General features: G+C 55.0%; 1 protein-coding gene across 1 annotated transcript in view; it reads left to right on the top strand.

Moving 5' to 3' along the window:
* The window catches only part of LOC101316782 (cadherin-23), a 387,052-nt gene that overhangs the window by 182,188 nt on the left and 179,811 nt on the right, over nt 1-25,053 (top strand). Inside the window, exons 8-10 of the mRNA XM_073793692.1 lie at nt 5,194-5,388; nt 9,019-9,147; nt 17,636-17,714. Of these exons, the coding sequence (XP_073649793.1) occupies nt 5,194-5,388; nt 9,019-9,147; nt 17,636-17,714 (403 nt within the window). The remainder of the gene's footprint in view (nt 1-5,193; nt 5,389-9,018; nt 9,148-17,635; nt 17,715-25,053) is intronic.

The raw sequence follows: 25,053 nt of genomic DNA, 5'->3' as shown, positions 1-25,053 counted from the left end.
AAATGACTCAGAAGCTGTGAGGGAGAGGATGGGGTTGGACAGGGGATGCAGTGGAAGAAGGGGCTCTGGAAGCAGAGTTGGGACAGAGAAGTGCGCTAAGAGGCCTGTTTTAGGAACAGGAGTAATCACGCCCCGTGGGGCCTTTCCTCCCAAGACCAGCTGCTCCTTTCCAGCAAAAAGGTGGAACCAGAGTTGCCCTAGAATGGGGCTGCACGCGCCCCCCCCCCAGCCAAAATGGGCCTTTTGGCCCTGCCTGCACAGCCCAGGCCCACCTGGCTATGGTTCTGTAGACCCTGAACTCCAAGGCCAGACACCGTAGGGGGTAGGGGGCGCCTTCCCCCTGGTCTCCTGTCTCCAGGCAGGCAGAAACTGGCTCTCTGGGGCATCCTCCTCCAGGCCTGTCCTGGCTAATTGTGTCAAGCCCACACTCCTGCCACCCCATATGCATGCTGATCATTTCAATGGCCTGGATGGATTTGCATGTTAAAAGGAGTGTCTGGGGACACTTAGAAAGAAGAGGGAGCCGGCATTCCTTCACCCAGGCCACTTTTTTCTCCCCATATTACTTCCTGTGCCCTCAACAGTCAGCAGTACTGGCCATGAGCTTTGCTCTCTGTGGCCCAGCTGTGGGCCTTAAAGGGACCAAATCCCAGCAGGCGAGGGGCAGGGTTAGCCTGCGGCAGAGCTGTGGGGTGAGGAGGAATTGCCCGTGGCTGGATGTGTTCTGGGGGTGCCAGTGGGGCAAGGAGCCAAGACCCACGCAGGGCAGAGTGAGCAAGTGGTACCAACAGGAAGGACAGCGTGGACTGTGTCTCAGCACCACAGCCAGGGACAGGAAGGGAGGGCCAGACAGGGGCTGTGAAGGCTGGGGCCAGGGAGGCCCTCAGAGACCCTTGTCTCTGCTTTTCTTCTTCACCGTGCTCCGTTCTCACTGCAGATGGGCTTCCTCTGACACCCTGTAACTGTGGCTTCTGTGTGACTTCCGGCCTGTCATGGTGCCCACTCTACCCCAACCAGGTAGCAAGAATCTTTTTTTCAGTTCCCCACAGAAAACTGATTGAGTTTCCAAGGCCCCATCTGATTGGCCCGCTTGAGTCAGGTGGTTACCCCTGGACCAATCGCATGTGGCCTGGGCCTGAAGCCACTTGGTACAAACATGAACACCTAGGTCCATCCCTTTGAGCAGAGCTGCGGGTATAAAGAGCATCTCTACTCGGAAGGCGGGTGGGCAGGGAGGCAGTGGTTGGTGTCTCCGGGTGAGGTGAGAAAAGCACTTATATATGAGTCAGAGCACCCAGTTTCCAGTCACAGCTCTGCCGTTAACCACCTGTGAGATGGAGAGCATGGAAGCGCATCCCCTCACTTTTCCCATCTATGAAATGGGAGACTAGGCTGGCTAATCTCCAAGGTTCCTTCCAGCTTCTGCATTCAAGCCGTCCCTGAGGGGTGTGTGGTCAGGCCTGGCCTTCGTGCTCAGGAACTTCCTTGGCCTCCAAGCACCCCTCCCACCCCTGCCTCAGATCCCACCCCTCCCAGCTCTTTGCCAGGCCTATTTAAAACCATTTCTAAGTTAGGCAGAAATTGAATAGGTTTTCACTGCAGGGCATGAAACATAATCCAAGAAGGTCGGACACAGGACCATCCCTTATTTTCCCCGTTTTCCTGTCTTCTTGGACCTTGCTCTTAAATCCTCTGATCACAGCCTTCACCCTGGACCAGTCGGTATGGATGGGTGAAATACCCTCTCCTCCCTGAGGCAGGGGGCTGGAGAGCTGATGTTCTCGCAGGAGCCGTCCCTCTCCTCTGGGCACTAGCTCCACGTGAAGTGCTGTCTCGCTGCCTCACAGGGGGCTGGTCACTCTGAAATCGGAACATGTCCATCCCTCTCGTGGCAGGAACTACAGGCTTCGACGGCGTGCTTTGTTCTGGAGCTGGGGGCTGATGTCGGCACTCCTGCGATGTGCATGTTGGACCTAGAGATGGGGGCGGGGGGAAGAGAGAGAGCTGTAGGTTAGCTGAGAACCTCATAAAGACCTCCTCGAGACCAGTGCCGCCGTGGTGGCATGTTGGGGTGGAGGCTGGCTTCGCTGAGCCCAGCACCCGAGGAGTACAGTTTTTGCATGTGGTGGCTCGGGGTAGGTCCTTGCAGAGTACCTGGGTCCATCAGGGTCCCCCAGGAAACAGTTCATCTCGGATAGTTTTGATAAAGGCATTTCGGTGAAGAGACAACTTCCAGAGGGGGCGCAGACCTAGGGGGACATGAAGGGACGTTAAGGCACCAGAGACTAGCAGCGATGGGAAGCTCTTTCTACTCCTAGGGCTGGAGGGGCAAGGGGAGGGGCTGGAGCGCACTGAAAACTGGGGCCAGGGAGGAGAGGCTGCTGGGTTGGAGCTAGAGGGATTGGGGAAGTGATGCCCCAAACTCTTTCTCCTCCTGTCTCCTCCCCAAACTCTGAGCTCCTACCAGCCCCTCCCGTTGGCAGAAGCCAGCCTGCAAGGGAGTCTAGGAATGCAGTCCACTGAGGCCGCCCCAGGTGGGGGAGGCGGGGCGGGGTGGTGTCATGGCAGAGCAGGGTACTCGGTAGATCTGGGGATTGCAGACAGGGAATGCCCAGTGCAGTAGCATTAATAGTCATCGTGTTTCTTTATGCCTCCCTGCCCTACCCTTGAAGGTGTTCTTGTCTGCCATCCTCTAGAAGGCATTCAGGCAATGAAATCACAACTGCCGTCTTCTAAGCACTTATTATGTGCCGGGAAGTTTACACTCATGAGCTCGAGTGCTCTTCACATTAACCCTATGAGATATTATTAACTTCGGTTTACAGAGAGGGGACTAAGGATCAGAGAGATTAAGTAACTAGCCCAAAGACACACAGTGAGGCTCGGGTTTCAACAGAGGTCTTTCTATCCCTGAAATCCTAGCACTTGTCCAGTCTACCTCCTTGTATACTTGATGCTCTTTTGGAGGGAGAGAGAGCATCTGTTTTCCAAGCCACTGAGATGGGTAGGGCAGACCTAGCAAAGGCAGAGCAGGTTCAGGAACTCAGAAGTGTAAGGGAGCCTGCTGGGTTGGAGAAGTACAAATAGCTCTACCTGCCAGGAAATAGTAAGCTGATGAGAAAAGAAACTACACGTGATCTTAGCCAAAAGGCCAGGATGCGGCGCCTGCCAGGAACTGAAGTGTGGAGGGGGAGAAAGCGCAGGACCGCGGGGGCCCGTGTCCCGTGCAGAAGGGCACTGGGGCATCGTGGATGGTATGGAGGAGAGGGTCCTTGCCCATCTGCCCCGGTCCTTACTGCTGGTTGGAGAAGGACAGGATCTGAGCCTGTCCGTTCAGGCTGACACTTGCCTGACGGGGGAGGGGCAGCACACTCAGAGAGAAACAATGGCAACTTCATGACATTGTCCTCTGGAGGCCCTTTCCAGACTGACTAGGGGCCTTACAGAGAACACCCTTGCTTCCAGCAGCCAGTCCTGGGGAAGGGCTGACAGTGTACCCGAGAGTGGTCCCCAAAGAGAGAAGCTTCTCAAGGTAGTGACCCAGGGCCCAGGTCATGGCCAGCAGCAGGGAGAGGGGGCAGTAATATGAATGCCCTCCTTGGAAGGAGCCCTGCAGGTGTCAGAAGGGACCCAGTCGTTTGTCCCAGTGTAAAAAGATCCCAGAGGACTAGGAATGTTGTCTCTGCCCTCAGGGAACTTTCAGTCCGATCCCTCACTCCTGGCTGGGGGGTACCACCCATACTGGCAGGTGACCTCAGCACCGTGCAGAAGAGTTAGGGAAAGAACCGCCATCGAGGTTTAGAGACGTGTTTAGAATAGAGCTTAAGAGCATAGGCTTAGCATTAACTGCACCTGAATTCAAGGCCTTCTCTGCCACTGCCTAGCTGTGTGACTTGGGTGAGTTACCTAACCTCTCTGAGCCTCAACTTCCTTTTCAAAAGTGGGATAATAGCAACCACCTAGAAATCTGCTTGTTACAGAGCTGACAGGTACAGCCTACTGCACAGACATGGCACATAACAGTCAGTCAGTCAGTCACCGGGAGCAAGGATTGTTTCTTCCTTTCTGTCTCTGGGCAGAGCCTCGTTAAGTTGCCTGTCTTCAGATGTGTCCAGAGCTTACTAAGTTAGGAATAAATTTACTCACGCAGAATTTTGCAGTCATGACTTACATGCCAGGCATTGTGGTGGGCGCGGCGGTGATGAGAGCTGACAGTTGGGCAGAGGTGCGAATACGCAGATACTTAGAATACAATGTGCTAAATGCTGTCATAGGGACTCGTTCATGTCTTCATAAAGGGTATTTACTGGACACCTGCCATGCGCCAGGCACCGTGCTGGGCAAGGCAGATAGAACCCTAAGGCTTCCATGGAGCACATGTGCTATGATGGAGACAGGCACTGGCCGGGGAATTACAGAAGAATTCTGGGTGATGAACCATTCCAGGGTGCTGTGGGACTCTGAGTATACACAGTGGCAGGGGTTGGGGGCGTGGTAGGGGCTGACCTGGCTTAAGGGTCTGGAAGGCCTCCATGAAGAAGTTACATTTAACCAGAAACCCCAAGTCAGAAAGGGGCAGGGGTCTGTCTATACACAGTGTATAGCAGAGGGAATCATGGAAGGCTCCCAGGAGGTGGTGATGTTTGAGCAGGCTTTGTGGGCCTCTCTGGTTACAGGCTGCCATGGCCCAGGCATGGCAGGTGGATGCCCCAACCATGGGCAAACCAGGTAATCTCTGTGAGCCAGGCAAAGTCCCCAGACTCTCTGCCACATCCCCATATCACTTATCTCCCAGCTCCCTGCCCTTGAAACCTCCAATACGCAGACTCCTGGCTGCCCTCCAGAGCAGCCCGTGCCTGAGGCTTGGGCAGCCAAGGGGCACCTGACAGTGAAAGCAAAACCGCCAAGAAACAGGGGGTTGGGGACCAAAAGACCCTCATGCGGAACTCCAGGACGAGCAGATCATCTTTGGAACTGGTGCTGTTACAGCCACCAGGAGGCCATCAAAAAAAGGAAAAAGAAATAGATGGTGCATTTTAAATTCCTCTGAACCCTCTTAGAATAAAAATGATAAAGCCGCAGGTCTGGCTGGCTGGAGGGCCATGGTTAATGGGCTTTGGGGGAATAGTCACTGACGGAGGCAGCTGCTCCAAGCTCCAGCTCACCCTTTTATTTGCTTTTTTTCACCCCCAGGACACGCCAGTGGGGACGCCCATCTTCATCGTGAATGCCACAGACCCCGACCTGGGTGCAGGCGGCAGCGTCCTCTTCTCCTTTCAGCCCCCCTCCCCGTTCTTTGCCATCGACAGTGCACGTGGCATTGTCACAGTGATCCAGGAGCTGGACTACGAGACCACGCAGGCCTACCAGCTCACCGTCAACGCCACGGTGAGTCCCGGCACCGGGGGCCCAGACAACCAGATGTCAGCCTCTTCCCACCCTCAAAGGGAGCACAGAACGTCAACCTCGTTCCCTGCTAGTCAAGGCTCATAATGGTGATGCTGGTGATCAACAACAGCTGATGTTGCTGAGGGTCCGTGCTATGTCCCTGGTGCTGTGCAGAGCACTCAAATGGATTGTCTCCATTAAACCTCACAACAGCCCTATGTCATAAAAGTTAAAGGACCCATTTTACAGATGAGGAAATCGAGGCACAGGAGCAATTCCGTGACTTGCCCACAGTCACCCAGCAGCTGGACTCCAGTGCCTGCACTGGTAACCCCGTGGGGCATTCCTAGTGCAGGGTGTCCTCTCACTCTGTGGGACACAGGACAGAGGTGTCAACCCAGCTGTGTCCTGACACCACCCAACATGCAGGGGCCAGAGGGTCCAAGCAAACTAGCCACTGCTCTAGAGTGGCGATTCTTACACAGAAGAGAGCACCCGTCTGCACCAAGCACCGTGCTGAGTCCTGGGAATTCCAGGATGAGTTAGTCAAGAGAGGGCGGTGGGAGAGCAATAACTGTCCCATTTTATAGCTGACACTGTTGAGACTCACAAGCTGATAAGTAGTGGGCAGCAGGAACCCAAACCCGGGTGGTCTGACCCTCTAGTCCACTACCCCCATGGTCAGGAGTCTCTGAGTTTCCAGAACATCACTGCTGCTTGGACACTGTTGCCAGCTGTTCTCAAGGGCCTGGGGGCCAGGCAGGCCACACCCTCAGTAGGGTTCCTCCCCTGCACGCCCCTCTTCCCTGCTCCTGGAGCCTTCAGCCGGCAGCAGGGCGAGCCGGCCTGCTGTCCCTTAGATTTCTGCTTACAAAGCTCAGGTCAACAGTGAAACAAATCACAGGAGTCCCTCTTGACCCTCCAGGACCCATCAGCCTGGCACACAGCGTCCACCACCTGGCCCCATGTCACTGCGAGGGGGCTTCCAGTAGCGCTGGGGCTCCACTTGCAATGACATGGGGCCAGAGCCCAGGGGAAGACACACTGGATTGGGTCCAGGGTCCAGTTTGAAAGATGGCGTTCCCCCAGGATTGGACAAGATCCAGAGAGGCCCCCCAAACCAGGAAATGCAAACTTTTCCTTTGTACCTGGTCCAGCGGCCCCTGGGGAGGCCACTGCTGATGGCACCCACATTCCTTCCTTCTCCCCTGCTTAAGTGGTAGTTGCCCGGGAGGACGTGTGTGCTGCTATTCGGAAAACTGACTTCTGGGACCAAGGGCGCTTGCAAGACCAGAATCCACTTTTTGGACACGCCTGTGCCCTCCCGCAGTGCCTTGCACACCCGCTTGGGGTGGTGATCCTCCCGCCACTCTCCATTTGCACACACCTGGGCCCAGAAATGCACAGATGCTTGCTATCTTTCTCACTATGAACTCGTCCTTGTGGGATATTTTCCATCTACCATAAAAATGGCTTTGGGCCAGTGGGGAAGAGAGCAGAGCTGGCCACAGGCACGAATCTGGGTGGCCAGGCCTGTGAAGAGGCCTAGCCTCAAGCTGGGATGGTGAAGCAGTTAAATTGCCATTAATCTTCCAGAGATCAGGCCTTGAAGCAGCGGGAGAGGGGGGGCCCTAGAGCTCCCTTGGGTCTTGATGGCTCCCCCACCTGATGCACAAGCCCCTCTCAGGGCTGACGCTGTGCCCTTGGCCTCTGGGCATTTCCTCAAGGAGATTCTCCTGTGTGGCACTGCAGGGAGCAGTGCGGGTCCCCAGCCACTACTGGGTGGGTAGCGGGTGGGGAAATGTGGGACTCCCCTGGGAACACGCTGCTGAGAGCTGTAGGTGCCAGAGTGACAGCTGGAAGCCTGGCCAGGTGCCTGCTCGGCCACCTGTGCCCACTGCCATCCCCTTTCCCCAGCCGTGGAGTCCAGGGTGGGCTGGACGGGCGCATCCGTGGCAGGAGCAGGGCTGCAGCCACAGGTGTGGGACAGGAAGGGCAGGTGCCACGCTGGACAAAGCCAGCAGCCCACAGAAGCCTGGTAATGGCAAATCAGAACCACTGGCGTCCCGGCCCCAGAGTTCAAACGACTTCCTGCCAGGCTTCACCCTCTGGTCCTATCTGCCTAGTGGTCATTCCAGGGCCTAGCTGAGAGCTCTCACCATGGTGGTCCCCAAGCCTGGACTGTGAGCCCCATCATCTTGGAGGCTGGGAGGCTGTCTCCCCTGTGGTCCGAGGGGCCCAGCTCCCCCTGCCTCCAGACTCTCCCCTCCCTTGCTGCACCCACGACCCATCCCCAAAGCCCCTCCATCCTCTCCCCGGCTGCCCCTGAGGACTCGTAGGCCAGCCAGCCCTTCCTTCTCCTCGAAGGCTCAGCAGCTGTGTCTCTGGAGGGCCGGAGCAGGCACTAGGCTTGCTGTAACATGGGGAACGCCTTGCATCATTCACTTCACCCCAGACAGACCAAGGGAGATCTAACCCAAGGACAGTCCCTCCTCAAACCCCAAACCAGAGAATTTACAAGGCCTAGAGTCCAGAGAGGTCGTTCCGGGTGTCCCTTCATCTCACAGAAGAGGACGTTGAGACTCCAAAAGGGGAGAGAACTTATTCGAGGTGACCCAGCAAGTTAGCACCTGGGCTGATATTAGGGCCCCAGATCCAGACAGAGCAAGTTTTTATGTCAAAAGGACCTGAGTTTGAGTCCTGGCTATACACTTACCAGATGTGTGACTCGGGGCAAGTTACTTAACCTCTCTGAGTCTCTGTTAAATCTGCGTAATGGGCACATAATACCTACAAAAGCAAGTGAAGTGTATAGTACAGAGCCTGGTATATAATCTCTTCAGCATGTAGTTTCTGTTCTTGCTGGCTATCGTGATTCAGTAGCAGCAGCTATTTAAGCAGTTTATCACGTTTAGGGGAATAGAAGATGGGTTTGGGGTTTCCTTTCTTGGTGAGCTTTCACAGGACCACATTTCCAGCTAGGAGGGTTTAAACATTGCCTGCCTGGCCACATGGCCTGCATGACCTCTCAGGATTCCTTCCCAGAGTCCCACAAATGTCACAGGCCCTGGAGCGCCCCCTACTGGTTCTAAAGGAAAAGTTGCTTGACCGGTAAACCCAGCGTGTGGAGCAGGGATACAGGTTCCGGAGTAGCCCCCTCTGTGGTCAAAGGGCCTTTCTTCTGAGGAACCCCCACCCTAGTCAATTCCCTTGCTGCCCTTGGATGAGAGGGGGCAGGAAGTGGGCATGGAGGGGGCAGTGGCCCCTGACTGAATCCAGAGAAGGAGCTAAGGGCAGCACCATCGCTTTACCCCAAGGGCAGTCAGGCCTAGGCTGGGCGGGGCCAGAGATGCGGCTCTACCCCAGGGCTGCTTTGTGACAGTGGATAAGCCGCCTTCCACTAGGCCTTGGGGACCCTGTTTGTGTTTTCCTGCACAGGTCTGAGATCACTGAAGGTTCTTAGAGTTCCTGAGCTCCGTGTGCTAATGCCCTTCCCTGGGGGAGTGTGGGAATACATGTGTACGCATGTGCACACGTGTTTGTGCACGTGGGTGTCATGTGTGTGTGTCCATGTGTGTGCATGCCCACAACATCACTTAACCTAAGGCTGTGTATTCTTTGTTCTCTAAGGATCAAGACAAGACCAGGCCTCTGTCCACCCTGGCCAACTTGGCCATCATCATCACAGACGTCCAGGACATGGACCCCATCTTCATCAACCTGCCTTACAGCACCAACGTCTATGAGCATTCTCCTCTGGTAAGACCCTCCCCGGCCCTTGTGAGACTTCCCTCTGCACCTCTGGTAGGGATGGGGGCCCTATTTGGTGGGATGGGCTCCTTGGCGTTTCCTACTCCCCCAAACCCCTATGCATGGCAGTGATGGGTGGCCCAGCACAGTGAAAACCCAATCCCCTCTTATACCACACCCCACCTCCTCGTTCTCTCACTTCATCCCTGGAGGGCTCTGAGTGGCAAAGAGCAAAGACTGGCTAGTGCAAGCGAAGGGCAGCAGTTCAGAAGGATTTACATGAGATGATGGGGATGCCCGTGGAAAATCCAGCCTGGGCTGGAGAGCAAATGCGGACTCAGCCAGGCTCCCCAAAACATCAGTGGGGCTCAGCCATGCCCCCCACGTGTCAGTCAGTCAATCTGCCTCTCTCGGCCAGCCATCACTGCCCAAGGTGGCGGCTACCTGCCATCCGCCCCACAGGTCTTCCTAGGCTTGGCTCTTCCCTGAGAACTCACAGCTCCGGCTGCCCCTTCTGACTGCCCAGACTTTGGGTCTCCCAGGGCCACGTGTGCAGGAGAGGCACCTGATTGGCCGTGGTCTGATTTTTTTTTTTTTTGTCTGCGTTGGATCTTCGTTGCTGCACGCGAGCTTTCTCTAGTTGCAGCAAGCAGGGGCTACTCTTCGTTGTGGTGTGTGGGCTTCTCATTGCAGTGGTTTCTCTTGTTGTGGAGCACGGGCTCTAAGCGCGCGGGCTTCAGTAGTTGTGACGCGCAGACTCAGTAGTTGTGGTGCACGGGCTTAGTTGCTCCGTGGCATGTGGGATCTTCCCGGACCAGGGCTCGAACCCGTGTCCCCTGCATTGGCAGGGGGATTCTTAACCACTGCGCCACCAGGGAAGCCTGGCCATGGTGTGATTTTGTGCCATGTCACAAGGTCAGAGGTCGCCAGCCAGCCTGTAGATTGGCTGCCCGTGGGCCATGTTTCCACCATGGTTGTCAGCTGTGACTGGGGGTCTTAGAGACAAAGCATGCCGCTGCCCCCGGGGTCAACTGTGGGCCAGGCAGGCAGTACTAGGCATCCCTTGTCCGGTAGCCATCCCTGCTTTCGTACAGACTAGAACAGAACACCCGCTGTGGGCTGATGAATTGGAAAAAGGTGGCTCCTCGGGCAAACACAACCCCTGGACATGCAGCTCGGGGAACAGCTCTGTGGAAAGAAAACTGTGCCCCTCCTTCTGAGGGAACTAAACGTGCTTAGAGGAAAGACGCAGCTTTGAGAGCCAAGGGGGGCACACACCTGAACGTGTGGCTGTTCAGCGCCCCACGTGCGTGTCTGCACAGGCTCTCAGAGTTGGGTACAAGTGGGAGGCAGGCTCCCCCGACCGGAGTGCAGGCCATGCTCCTGGACCACCACAGACCAGGAAGCCTGCCCCCCAAGTTTGGGACCATGGTCTGTCCCGACCGTCGGCCTCCTCCAAGCACCATACTGCAGGCTCCAGGTATGAGGGGGTATCCACTTCTTGGGGCCGCTTGTGGGCTGGAGGGTCTGACGAACAAGTTGGCCTCCTGTTGCAGGTGTCTGAAGCTGCTTCGAGGGCAGAGAGAGACATCTGAATGTCCCCACCCCAGCCGTCTCTTTCTTGGTGGTCCATGGACAGCAGGAGCTTGGGCTTTCAAGACTGTAGGCTGCCTCCCCCAAAACCTCTTTGCTAATAAGCACTCATATTCTCCTCCCTGACCTTTCAGACGAGGTGGGCGCTTGCATCTGCCCCCAGCCCCTGGCCGTCCCTTCTTAGTGCTCAATGCTCCTGCACGGCTCACTCACCCTCGGCTGCTTTGCTGGACCGCGAGAGTAGCGCGGCAAGAATGGGGTCTGCTGTGAGCATAGCGCACCGTGGGTGCTCAGGAAGTGTTTTTGGAATGAGTGAATGAATGAACGAACGAACGAACAAACAAACAAACAAATGCCCTGGTCAGACCAGCCCTCTCGCTATCCTGTCATCCTCATCACCCTTTGTGCCTGCTCTGGTCACCAACCCCAAGTCCACCCATCTGTTGGTTCCCAGCTCACTGACGACCTTTCTTGGAATTTTTTCCTGGCTTCCTCCTCACTGGCCCAGGCATAGACATCCCTCTCCCCTCAGCTCTGCTGGAGTTCACCCTCCTTACGCTGCATGACTTCCCACTGAATTGTAGCCACACCTGTAACGTTCACCGACGTGTAAGTGGGTTACTTTGGGGCTCCTGGTCACCAAGGTGGCTGAGTCTTTGGGACCTGTGGGAACCTCCCACAGGCCTCCCAGGGCATCGTGCTCAGGGCTGAATGCAGGCAATATGGGCAAAGCCAGCTTGTCGATTGAAGTGAGGACGTGATGGTGGCTGGGCAGCCAGGGGTCTCGGAGCAGGTCGCTGTACTGCCAGGTACTTGCTTGGCCAAATCACACGACTTCCAGACCTCTTCCTCTTCGGGGAACCGGGGCTACAGCTGTCTCAATTGTGCCTCCCTAGCCTGGGGGTTTTAGAGATCGAAGCACCCAGCAGTGCCGGCATTAACAGACGTTAGAACGCCGCGGTTATGTGTTGGGATTGGGCTGGGGGTCCCAGCTTCAACCTCATTTCAGTGTCTCGGTGCTCAGCAAGAGGGGTGTTGGTGTGAGTAGCGTCCGAGACCTTCAGTTTGTCTTGTCTCTCCTGGCATCCCTGTATCGTAGCAGAGTAATACTAAATGTAGCTATTACTACAGGTGTTCCTTTCGGATCTGCAGATTTCTGAGTTCGTCCAGCCATCCGTTCCATTTTTCATTCTTTTACTCATCCTCTAGATGTTCATTAAGCCCCTGCTGTGTGCAGGGCCCTGTGCTAAGCCACGCTTTCCCGATGATTCCACGGGCCCCTGCTAGGATGACTCCTCAGAACAGGCAAACGGGGCCCTTTCTCCCCTTGTCTCCCGCGCTCCTTATGCTCGGTTTCTTGACATCTGACATGGTTCTTCCTCAGGATGAGGGACCTTGATATCTCTTTGCCTTGCCAGGGTTGTCCCTTTGGCTCCGCAAGGCCACTAAAGCCAATGTCTGGGGGGCTCCCAGGGAGCAGGTCTGAGTCCTGCCTCTTGGGTCATGACCAGGCGTGGGCAAGCCAGACAAGGAAGTAAGTTGGGAGATTCGGACTCTCCCAGCGCCCACAGAATCGCCTCCGTGTCCACACACCTCTGGCCTCCCTGCCTCCAGTCTTGAAAGTTCACCGCGTCCCTTGCACAGCTTCCCATACACCCTAAGCCTGATTTTTCCAGGCTTCTAATCCGTTTCCGTGCCTTGATCTGGGCCCTCCATGTCCCTTTACAGTGTGGAGCCCTGATTTAACGCAGCACTTTCCCGGCCAGGCCAGGGTAGAGGAGCTCCATGGCCTGATCAGTCCCCCAGGCCGGAGGACCCAGGAGTCCCCCATCCCCGGCCCTGCCTCTGCTGGCCCAGCGCCTCCATCCGGACCCTCGCCCACTCTCCCTCACTCCCCCTTTTTATCTGCAGCTCCCAGCATGTTACGCCTCCCTCTATCAGTGTATCAGGTCAGCATGCCTCATCTAAAGTGTATATATTACCTAATAAAATCCTTCTTATTTGGGATTATTGCATCAAATTTTAATTTCCTCACTCGAGCAACAGCATGTCGGCCTGCCCGTCAGTGAAGGACCGATAGAAGGTGAAAAGAGCGGATAAACTGCACAAATTACTGCCAGCTGATGCCTATCAGCCCTTTGACTGGAATTGACTGGAATTAAGGACTGAGAAATAGGATTTTCTGCCTCAGAATCTGCTGTGGCAGCTCCTGTCGGAAGTCTCTTCCGGACCCATGGGCTGCCTCCCCCCAAGGGCGCCTCCCACTCCCGAAGCAAACTGCATGTCATCCTTTCAAGTCCTTAATCCTGTCATGGAAATGGGGGAGGGGCATGGTGCTGGGCCGGCAGAGAAAGAGGTAGACAGGCCCCCTGAGGCTCCAGCTTCAGCCACTCTCCTGGCCAGCTTCTTTGGAAGGAGGCAGCCACAGAAGGGAGAGTCATGTTCCTTCTAGAGCGGTCCCAGCTCGTCTCAGCTCTGCCCCGACTTCCCTACTGGTACCCAAGCCTCAGAGGCTGGGGCTGCCTGGCACCCTAACTCACCCCCTCACCACACCTTGAGCTGCAATCTCCCCACATGTACCCTTACTGTGAGAGGTTGTGAGAAAAAAGTGAAGGAACCTATGCGGGAGCCCAGCACAGTGCTTGGCACACAGTAGGTGCTCAACTAATGCTAGCTCTCCCTGTGAGCTCCTAGCTCTTCTCTCTATAGAATTCCCAGAAAATGTCTTCCCTCCAGGGTGGGGATCATTAACCTGGGGTCCTGCGGGGCCTGCATTTTGCTGGAATTGTTTGGAACGTCACATGCATGCATAGTCTGGGAAGAGGCCTCTTAGCTTTCATCAGATGCGCACGGCGGTTCCAGGCTCCAGTGAATAGTGACAGTCACTTTTGTAGCATTTTCTGTGCACCCAGTGCTGTTTCAAGTGCTTTCCATGTATCCCTTGCTGAGGTGTGGGACTGTTGTAATACCCACTTTATAGATGGGGAAAACCCAAACGGTGAGAAGTTAAGTAACTCACGCAAAGGATTCAGATCCAGACAGGCTGACCGGAGTCACACCCTTAACCCCCTTGCTGTACTGATCTTCCCCCAATAAGGAGTTGGGACCCTGCATGCCTGTGCACCTTTAGCCTCTCGGGGGAGGGGTTGGGGGCGGAGGTGGGGGCCTCATTTCCCAGGAAGCCTCCTGCTTGCAGTGTGGGTTCCTATGAAGGGAAGAAGCCCTGTGGCCAGGTGGGCCCCAACTCTAGCCCTTCTGCGCCCACCTACCTGCTCTCCTGGCCATACCCTGATGCACCCCAAGCTGGGGTACCTCTCTGGAGAGCCAGCCAAGCAGAGTGCACCCCTGTAGAGGGGCCCAGGCCCGCGACAGGCACTTCTCCATCCTCTCATCTTTGGAAATAGTTTCAGTATATTGAAAATATAATCACTGAGACTGAAACAAGAGCGGTGGGTTCCCAGGAGCCCCTAGTCCTCCCTGTTAATTCCTTCTCATAACATTTCCAGTCTTTGTGGCTGCACTTGTATTAAAAGCTCAGGGTTTTATTAAAAATGGATTTATTTATCCAAAAAGATGAGAACCCAAACTTTGTCAGGAGCCTCTTAGAGCTCTCTTCGTGGAAGCTCAGGTGTGGCTCTTCCGGGGGAGAGCCAGCCTCCTTGCCGTCTGGTCCTGGCTCTCCCACTGGGCCATCTGAGCCCTGGCCCCCCAGGAGGACTCCAGGCTGCCAAGGGCAGGGCTACCCGTGGGGAGATTCTCACAGGGCTCTGAGGGCTGAGGGTTCCTTGACCACCACCTCCCCTCTTTGCACAGGCCAGCGCTGGCCCCCTTCCCGTCCTCCCGAGGCTCACTGACCACTCCAGGCCCTGGTTGTACGTCTGCAAGCATGCAGCTGCCCCTTGAGGTTTATTGTTTAGCGACTGTCTGGAATGGTGCTTTGGTAGGCGCTGGGCCCAGCTGACCTGGCAGGCCAGCCCCTGCCCTCAGCAGGCCAGGGGCAGCCAGGGGACCCTCATGCTGGAACACACGTGAGGCACAGATTGGATGGGGCTGTAAAAGAGGGAGCTGACCCTGTGTTGAGAAAGCCCTTCCTGGCAGCTGGAGCCTCAGACCAGAGTCCTGGACTCTCAGGCCTGGGGACAAATCCAGGCCTCTCTTGTGTAAGGAGTGACACCAGGAAAGGCATACCCCCAAAAGACGCCCCCTGGAGTGATGGGGGGAGCCGTCTGTGTAGACCCTTCAGATCTAATGCAGTGCTTCCCAGATGACCTCCCACGTACCCCTGGGTCTGAGGCTGTTAAGATGTTACACAAAAAGAATCTGTCTTCAGCTCAGAAAACGGGGGAGAACAAAGGGTAACAGATTTCTTTACCGCTTTACTACTTCTGGGAGCCTTTACCACATTAAAGCCCATCGTGCATCTCCAAGGGAGGGACAGGGAATGTATGTTTTCCCATATTTGGCATGAATTAATACATGTAAAGTGCTTACACTAGTGCGTGGTACATAGCCACAACTTTCATAAGTGACAGTTATCATTACTATAACGACCTGTTACAGAAGCAGCATCTCCTGGCAGGCAAGAGCATTTTGGAGCCAAAGTACCTGACCTTGAATCCTGGCTTCACCATTCCCTCTTCGCGGTGGGACCTTGGAAAGGCCGCTTAACTCGTGGTGCTCAGTTTCCTCATCTGTAAAATGGGGCCGTCTCCCGGGGTAGTTGAGAGGGTGAAATGAGTTAATACACAAAAGGCGTTCGCAGCAGCGCCAGGCACATAGTGAGCGCTGGAGCAGGGCCCCTGCCGCCGCAGGTGCTTCACACTCTCTCGACAGCTCAGGTCCTCAGAACCCACTTCGAGAGATGCGTCTTTAATAGCATCTTTCTCTGACTTTGTAACAGTCTGTTTCCTCCATGGGATCTAGCTAGAGCTCCTGGGCGGGGGGGAAGAGCGGGGAGTGCAAAGGAAGGAGCCAGACCTGCTTGCTGTGTGGCCTCCGCCTCTGCGCTGTGTCCATTTCTCTGCTGGAGACGTTTCCCCTGCAACATTCTCACCTTCCCTCAGCCAAACCTGGGGGCGTTCAGGATTGCCGCACACCTGGGCTCAGGAGAGGCTGGAGTGACAGCTGTGCAGGGGAAGCACTGCCCAGGAGGGTGAGGTGGCAGATGCCCCTCCTGTGTCCTGGCAGGGAGACCAGGAGGAGTCGGAGGCACCTTGTCCCCAGGGCACTCCCTCCAGGTCAGAGGCCTGCATGTCAGGAACTAGCCTCTTTCCACAGGAGAAGGTGCTCAGGTGGGGGTGGAGGGTGCAGCCTGCAGGCTTCAGTCTCCAGCTGATGACCAGTGAATATGTGAGAGGCACCAATGCCACAAGAGACGTTCATTAGACATGCAAATGCCAGGGTTGATATCTCCCTAGGGGCTGGGGACAAGGCTGTCCTGCTCTCCGTCAGTCAGGGGAACTGCAGCCTGGGCCGGAATCTCAGGCAGGCATGGCTGGTGTGATAGGGCCTGGAGAGCAAAGTGAACATTGCCCTGGGTGAGGGGCGACTCAGCAAGTGGTGGTGGTGGCGAAGTTAGGATCCAATCGTTTGTACGTTCATTTATTCAATCACTTGGCCAATCAATTGATACTTGAGTGTGCCCATTATATGCCAGCATCTCTTCCTAGTGAGTCGTAGGCCTCCAAACCCCTGCTGGTGTTGTGTCTTTTTTTAAATTAATTAATTAATTAATTTTTGGCTGCGTTGGGTCTTCGTTGCTGTGCACGGTCTTTCTCTAGTTGTGGCGAGCGGAGGCTACTCTTCTTTGTGGTGCATGGGCTTCTCATTGCAGTGGCTTTTCTTGTTGCAGAGCATGGGCTCTAGGCGCGCGGGCTTCAGTAGTTGTGGCGCACAAGCTTAGTTGCCCTGCAGCATGTGGGATCTTCCCGGACCAGGGCTCAAACCCGTGTCCCCTGCATTGGCAGGCGGATTATTAACCACTGCGCCACTAGGGAAGCCCCCTGGTGTTGTGTCTTTTGCCTGGAGCACCTTCCTTTTTGTTTTCTCTCTCTGGCAAACTCCTACTCACTCTTCATGACCCATCCTAAATGTCACCATCTGTACAACCCTTTCCTCCAGGTGGACTTGTACACTCTGGGGTACATTTATGCATCTAAGCAACCTCATATCTGTATAGCAGTGTCTGTGCATATTGTGTGCTCCCCAAAAGCAGGGGTCCCCGAATCCCCATGTGGGAGTCCCAGCCCCTAGCCCCTTCTCCCCCAGCACTGCAGGGAGAATGAATGGGGTGTGGGGCAGAGCCATGTGAGGCAGGAGCTGCTGGTTGTAGTGCTGGATGGGGCATGGTTCAGAGGACCATGGTGGCCTCCATGGTTGTCACGGTCATCCCTGGAGATACTCATTTTCAGGGTTTATGATGCTTTCATTCACAGAGTAGTTGATTCATTATCTTCTCCTTTACTCAGTCCTTACTGAAAACTGAGTTGTTGTTATTCATATTAAGGTGGGGAAAAACAGACCAGAGGGGTGCAGCAAACTTCCTGAGGTCACACAGCATTGATGTGTGTTCGAGATAGAGACCAGACCTCTTGTCCTCCTGCTGGATGCTCCTCCATCAGCTCTTCTTCCCTGGGTGGTTTATCCGAATGAGGCGAGTTGGGGAGGGGAAGGGGAAGCAAGAGAATCAGCAAGATTGGGCCTCTCCAGTGGACATGGAGGTGTTTGCCCGGGGGCCTCAGCGTATGTCCCAGGGATGATGGCCTGTGTACTCGGTACCTACTTCCTAGGCTGGCCAGGAAGTCCCCATGGGGAGGGAAGCTGTGGGTGCCGGGACAGCTACAAAGAAGAACAGCAGCCTGGGGGCTGGGCGGCCAAACTCAAGTCCTTTCTCTTTCCCACCCAGGGCACGACGGTGCGTGTTATCACCGCCATCGACCAGGATAAAGGACGTCCCCGGGGGATTGGCTACACCATCATCTCAGGTAAGGCCTGGGCTGCCCTGGTCCCCCACCCCGACTCAAGAAGAACTGCATTAGGAGTGTCAGGCTCTGCAGGACAGTGGAGAGATCTATGGCCATGTGGGACAGTGGCATGAAGGGACCTGCCCCCAGGGACAACCTTGGCCAATGGACCCAGGCAGGGAACTGACCGGCTAAAGGAGGGAGGCGCAGGGGAGGGGAAAAGGAGCTTGGAACAGAGGCTTAGGTGCCTGGGGCTGCTGGGTGGTGGTGGAAGGCAGGAGTGTGCGCCGCTGTCCGAGGTCTCAGGCTTCTGGGCACTTTGGGGCTCTGAGCCCAGGTCGTTGGTGACTCTTACCAGTGCTCTGGGATTTTCTTTGTTTTTCTTTACTCACTTGATGAAAAGATGGCAGCTGTTACATCACTTTAGAACTAATACAGCTGCAACTTCGGCTGATTTCACGCTCCTTTTACATTTCTGACCGTTAGAAAGTCATGTCTCGTCTGGAATGTTGCAGGGAGGCACGTAAGCCCTCCTTCCCCACCCAATCTCTTGGTTGAGCAGAACAGTGACTGAATGCAAAGAGGGTTCTGGTTGATGGGACCCCTCACCCCACGTCCCCACCCAAAGACTAACAAAGCAGCAGCTCCTCGGCTGTCTTGGGACTGAGTGGCTTTGGAGCAAGGCGGCTGGTGAGGTCCAGGAGAAACTGCTCACTCACTCACACACTCCAGACCTGTCCCTGTTCTCCCACCCACACCCACACCCCACACGTGGCCTCCCTGCCCAACCCGCTGGTGAGTGAACGGTCAGCCTGGTGCATCTGGGCAGGCCAGACTGATGGCCAGGAGGATGGCAGGCCACCAGGCCAGTGTCCACCCCATTGCCCCTCCCTACCACACTGCCAAGAATAGAGAGTGGCATTTTGGGAGCATTTTCTCCCTGAAGCTCAAAAGGCACCGATGTGTGTAGTGATCAAGAACGTGGATGGAGTCTCCTGAGCATCCCGCCTAGGGTGGCTCTCCATACCTCAGTTTCTCATCCATAAAGTGGGAGCAATTAGAGTATCTACCTTAGGTGGTTCAAAAGTCAGAAGACTCACTGTATGTCAAGAGCTTAATTAATGTATGTAAAGTACTTTATAAGTGTTAGCTGTTATTATTATTTCTGCCAGCAACTAATAATACCTTCCGGATGTTGAGGGTTAGCTGGTGTGAGGGAGACCCCTCACATCCTTGGAATGCACGAAATCAGGGCATTATGGGCTTCCTGTGACCTGCAGCTTCTAGCATAACTGTTATTGTGCTTCTAAGCCCAGGGGACCCCAGGACCCAGAGCGAATGTCAGACCAGCTCATGTGGTCAGTAACAGCAGTGGGGGTTTGGGCCTCTGCTCCCCGCACCCCATTTCCTCCCCATTCTGATGCCCAGGACAGGACTCAACAAGAATAAAGCCCAATATGTACTTGTAGAATGAATGAATGAGCATCACTCTAGGGTAACGGGTATTCAAATTCCAGTATGCCCAAGAATCAGCTGGGGCTCCTACCAAAAATGCAGAGTCCTTGGCATGCGTGAAGATTCTTGTTCTGTAGCACTGCGGTGCAACCCAGGAAAGGTCCTTTCTCCCAGTGCTCCAGAGGTAGGTGGTCCTTAGGCCAGGATATGGAAAAGGAGGTCCTAGGAAGGAAGCCATTCTGTAGGAAGGCAGAGTCCTCCTGGGAATTAGGGGCCCTCTCCTGGTGAGCAGAGGAGATGGGAGGCCCACGCTGATACTGGTATCCTTCATGAGTTTGTCAAATTGGGAAGCAAAGCAAGTGCCTCCCAGTGACAGGAGGCTTGTGCTGGAGCTCTGAGGGAACACCGGTGAGCCCCAAGGGTGATGGAGTTGGGGGCCTAGTATGAGGTGGCAGCATGGGCAGGATACCTGGCTGGGTAAGGGATTGTCTCCTCATCTCATTGGCTCTGGGCTGCTTCCAGACATACTCCTAGGTGCGGGTGGGGAGCAGGGAGCCAGGGCCTGGCCTGAGGTCATGGACAGACTGGAAATAATGCCTGCAGTGACACTGGGAGGCCATCCTCCAGGGCATTGGTCCATTTCAGGTCCGTGCTGGGTGCCAGGCCACCAGCCCCAGACCCTCAGGTCCTCTCTAACCTTCAGAGATGGCCCCGGTCACCCCTTTCTTCTGGAGCAGGAGGCTGCAGGGCAGAGCTGCTTTGGTATCTGGGCTGGGCTCTGAAGCTTAGAGTCTGGGGGCAATTGCCTGAGGCAGCATCCTGTGAGATTTCCAGAGGCACGCTCTCCTGGACCAGGTTCCCAAGTGCAAACAACAGAACGAGGAGGGAGACCCAGGATGTGAAACGACAGGTAGGGGATGTGTGTGAAGGTGGGGGCAGGAGGCAGAAAGTTCTGGAAGACCTGGAACACTTAGCATAGTTTTATAGGATTCCCGTTGCCAGCACAGATGTGCCTTCAGGGCTTTTAGAAAGGATGACAGATGGGTTTTCTCTTACCTGCCAACTTTGATTGATTGGTAATGGCTGCCCGAAGAGGACCAGGAAGCCAAGCAGGCTCAGTGCCGTAATCAGTTGGTAGAGTCTGCCATGGGTGTGGAAATGGAGGGGGCAGCACTGCGGCAAATGTCTGCCATCCTCGGTGAGGTAGCACTTGGCAGGGTGGCCACGATGGTCTTCATTGTCATGGGTATTTGTCGCCACCCGAGCGCACCCAAATCCTTTTCAGACAGCATGAGGAAAGGGCAGTCCTCTTTCTTCCCTTGCCATCCTGGGCACCTGGCTCCCCTGCCTGCCCTTCTCCCCAGGCCTGGGCCGGTGTGGACTCCCTGTGAGCCAGCCTCAGCCCAAACCCAAGCAGGCAGGCAGGCAGGCAGGAGGGCACAGTCCCCAGGGGGACAGGTGGACAGAGGCTAGGATTTGGGCTCTTCTCTACTTACCCCAGCCGGCCAGCATAGGCACTGCTGCAAAGAACATTGTCTGCCGAGGGCCTGGCCTCACACACCTGCCTCTCCAAGGGTGTTAAGTCGCAGCCCTCTCCCAGGTGGCTTGGCCGGTGCCTGTTTGGCTTGAAGCAAGAAGAAGGGATGCCCTCCCGGGCCCCTTCATGCTGACTGCCCCACGCTGGCCCTGAGTGCCCAGTGTGGGAGCCTGCTCCAGCCCAGGTGCTCTGGAACCATTTTCATTAGAAAGAAAGAACTGAGGGCCTCAGGGTCTCCTGGAGCTGGGTGCGAGTCCTGAGGGCACCGTGGGTGACCGAGTGTCCAGGCACCTCCAGAGCCTGGGCAGGTGGTCTGCCTCGCACACAGGCCTGAGCCCGCAGGGATCCATGGCACAAGGTTAACCTGCCCAGCTCCCTGAGGCCCTGTCCCCTCCGGGCTGTTTACCGTCCCTGCAGCCGGGGGGGTTTATGTCCGCACACCAGTGCTTTCCCCATTACTAATGACCCCTCTGTTTTGCCAAGAACAAAGAGGCCTTCAGACGTAAGTTATGGCTCCACTGCCATCAATTTTTTCTCAGCCTCTTGTGGCCAAACTGTGACCAAAGAAGGACAAGGATTTTGCCCAGAGAGGACCTGGCACGGGCCCCGTCGCTCCCTCAGCCCGTGCCTGCCCTGCCGCTCACCAAGGGCATCACTTCCTCCAGGGCCTGACCTCTGGAGCTCTGCGGGCTCCTGTCCCCAGTGGCCAGCCCAGCCTGTGGTCTGAGCAGACACCCTCCTCTACCAGAGGGAGGTAGTCCTGCTTCAAGGGGCAGCTGCCCCGCAGAGCGCTGGACTTGGAGTCCAGAATTGTCAGTGTGAGGCCCAGCACCCCCACCTGCCGCAGGGTGTCCAGCAAGGCGTTTGGCCCTCTTAACCCCATAATCCTCATTCATGGAATGGAGATAATAACTCCCGTGGCAGATGAGATGATGCCAGAGAGACTCTAAAGGGCCATAAAATATTAAGCATTATTGTCAAAGAAAGATCAGGACCAGGGGTCCTTGGGACTCCTAGTCACTCACTTTCTCCTTAATTCATTTAAGTATAGAGAAGTACGTGGTTGAGAGTGCAGGCTTTAGGGCCGTGTCCAGGGTGGTGATTGCTAGCTGTGCTGGCCAATACGATTGCCCGTGTGGCCCTGGAGCACTTGAAATGTGGCCAGTCTGATTTCAGCTGTGCTGTAAAGATAACACACAGGATTTTGAAGACTTAGAATGAAAACCAGATTGTAAAATATCTCAGTAATGTCTTACATTGATGACATGTTGAAATGGTATATTCAATGTACTGGGTTAAAGATACCATACTGTTAAAATTAACTTTACCTATTTATTTTTTCATTTAATGTGGCTACTAGAAAATGTCAAATAGCACATGTGGCTCACATTCTCTTTCAATGAGCAGCTCTATTGCAGAGTAGACCGCCTTGGGTTGCCTTCTACCACCGACCAGCTATGTAACCTTCCGAGCGTCAGTTTTCCAGTCTGTAAAGTGGAGGTAATAATAACCCACGTCTCACAGGGACGCTATGAGGACTCAGTGAGCTCAGACGCGGAAGCACTTAGCAGAGCACCTGAATCTGTAGCAAGTGCTCAACAAATGGGGACTCTTAATATCCACCCACAGTGGCTTGAGGGCCTTCTCTGTGCGAATGTCCTGAGAGCTGGTGGGGCCCAAATCACTGTCTCAGCCTCAGGAACCTGCAGGCAGTCAGGGGGACAGGCTGCAATGCCTTGGTGGAACACTGTGGAGACCAGCAGGGGCTGTGCTGATAATTGTTAACATGGAACAGTGGCTCCTTGGGGGGTCCACTAGTCCCTTCTTTCTCCTTTTGTGTATATTCAAAAATATCCGTCAGGAAAAGTGAGAAAGAATCCGTGGGAGGGGGGAGCCTCCCCAGCCGTCACTGGGAGGGGAGGCTCAATGAGGAGAGATCATCTAAGCCAGCCCCGACTGATGAGCAGGAACCAGCCGGGAAGTGTGGAGGGAGGGTCTGTTGCAGGCAGAGGAACAGCGAGTACCAAGATCCCAGAGCAGGAGAGCGTGCAGCCCGATCTTGGCGCTGCAGTAATTGAACGTGGCTGAGCTCAGCACGTGAGGGAGGCCGTGGGGGAGGAGGCCACAGGGGGAGGCAGGGCCAGCCACGCAGGGTGTGGAATGCCCAGCCCGGGAGAAAGCCAGGCCCTGGTCCTGAGGGCAGTGGGGAGCCAGGTCAGCAGGGGAGGGACGTGGTCGGGGTTGCCTTGTGAGAAGCTCACAGTGGGTTGGAGGAGGGCAGGTGGAAGCAAGCAGGTCAATGGGGAGGCATTTTCATTTTCCATAAACACCGGACTGATGAATTCTGTCATTTCACTCTCTCCTTCCTGTAATTGACACTAAACAAACCCTTCTCCGGTACCCGAAGGCCCTCACCACCCTGGGGTGTAAGGATTTGGTGAAGGAGCCCAAGCTAGCACTTTCCACCACTTTCTGCATTACAGCGCCATCTCAGCCCAGACACCACTTTCCAGGCTGAAGAGGCTTAACCTCTCTCATCATCCCTTTCCCTATCTGAGCCCTGCTTCCCCAGGCCTCCCGCAGTTCTGCAATATCCCCCAGGGTGAGGCGAGGGGAACCTCATTTTGTTGGGTACCTGCTGTGAGCCAGGCACTGGCTGGACCCGTTTATCCCTCACAGTAGTGTATGAGGGAGACATCATTACTCCACTTTATAGGCACGTAGAGCAAGGCTCAGGGACTTTTATAGACTGACCAAGGGTCACAGCTACAAAGCAGAAGAGCAGGGATTTGAACCCAAGTCTCTTGGGTTCCAGAATATAGCCAGTTTGCATGACGACACTGGTTCTCCAAGTGTTGGCTCCAGATCAGCTTCGCCGGGGAACTATATTAGTAATGAAAGTTTTGACCCCACCCTAAACGTGAATTAGAAACTCCAGAGGTGGGGCCCAGGTGATGCTGATGTGGTTGGTCTGGGGACCACCCTTTGAGAAGCTCTGGTCTAGAAGAGCACGTGTCATCAACAAGATAATATCACCCCCAAGGGGGCAAAAATGTATTCTGAGAGGTAAAAAAAATCTTACTTCTTTTATGTATAAGGCACAGATATACATATGTTATATCTGTGGTATTAAAATACCACAGCTTGGGGGAGCAGTTCGGAAAAATGTTTCAAATGGCTAGGGAGGTTGGAGGGACATGCGATAATGAAACACAGGTTGAGAAATGCTGGCCTAGAATGAAGAATAGGTGCGCAGTATCAGGGCTGAAAGCCCTCAGTCCCAGCTTGAAAGGCAGTGGCCTCACCACTGGGTCACACTGGCGGACTTGCCCAGGTTGGTTAGTGAAGGACAAAGCTCTCACTTGCCCCTCGCTGGATTTCCCTTTCAATGCTACCAAGTGAGGCAGTTCCTTGAAAACACATTGAGCGCTTTGAAATGAAAGCTGTGTGTGTGTGTGTGTGTGTAGAGAGAGAGAGAGAGAGGAAGAATAAGCAGTCAGACTTGCCCAAGCCCACACCCCCACATATGCCAATAACTAAATCGGGCCCCTGGCCAGGGCCTAGTGGGGGACAGCTATCACAGGAGACCATCATTTGAATCACTTCAAAGCCCTTGTGATTAAGCTGCTTGGCGTGTTTCTCCCCCCAAGAAGTAAAAACTCAGGAAAAGCAGATCTGCTTTGGAAGTCTGAATTGCACACCAAAGCCCCTGGCTTAGAGTACACAGTGGGTGCCTGGAAGCCCCAGAAACCTCAGGGCATCTGGCCAGGCACAGTGGGGAACGGATGGAGCCAAGAGGGAGCCAGGGAGGAGTCAGGGCAGATAAGACAAGTGGTGGGGCCAGTTGGTGGAGGGCATACAAGGCAAAAGATATGGGTGCTTGAGCATGGCTGGGGCTGGGAGGGTCATCAGAAGACTTACCTCATAGGAGTTCTGGATGATCGGAACAGGAAGCACTGGAATGAGGGTGATCTGCTAACAGGTTACTGCATCAGTCTAGGGGAGGACTGGGGGTTGTTGTGAAGATGTACAGGAGGGAAGTCAGCAAGGTGATATAGTGAAAATATGGTGCAGGAAAAGGGGGAGACAAAGAATCTTCTAACCTCTAAGGGGTTCCTGGTGGTAGCCTAGGCAGAAAGGAACACATTCATAAGGAAAGCTGATCTGCTTACACCTATGACTGCCACACTAGACCCATGTCAGCACGTGTACCAGATCTCCCCCATCCCATACCAAGGCAGACATCACTAATTGATCACGGCACACTTTCTCACTGAGCCTGAATGGGCCTCCAAGCCTCCATCAGCCACTGGTAGTTGACAGGCGTTCTCTTGAGAGCTGGAATGAATTTGCCATCCAAGGTTTATC

This window comes from Tursiops truncatus, chromosome 16 (assembly GCF_011762595.2).
Source record: "Tursiops truncatus isolate mTurTru1 chromosome 16, mTurTru1.mat.Y, whole genome shotgun sequence".
Taxonomy (NCBI): Eukaryota; Metazoa; Chordata; class Mammalia; order Artiodactyla; family Delphinidae; genus Tursiops; species Tursiops truncatus.
Note: the sequence above shows the minus strand (reverse complement) of the source record. Positions and strands in the feature narration are given on the sequence as shown.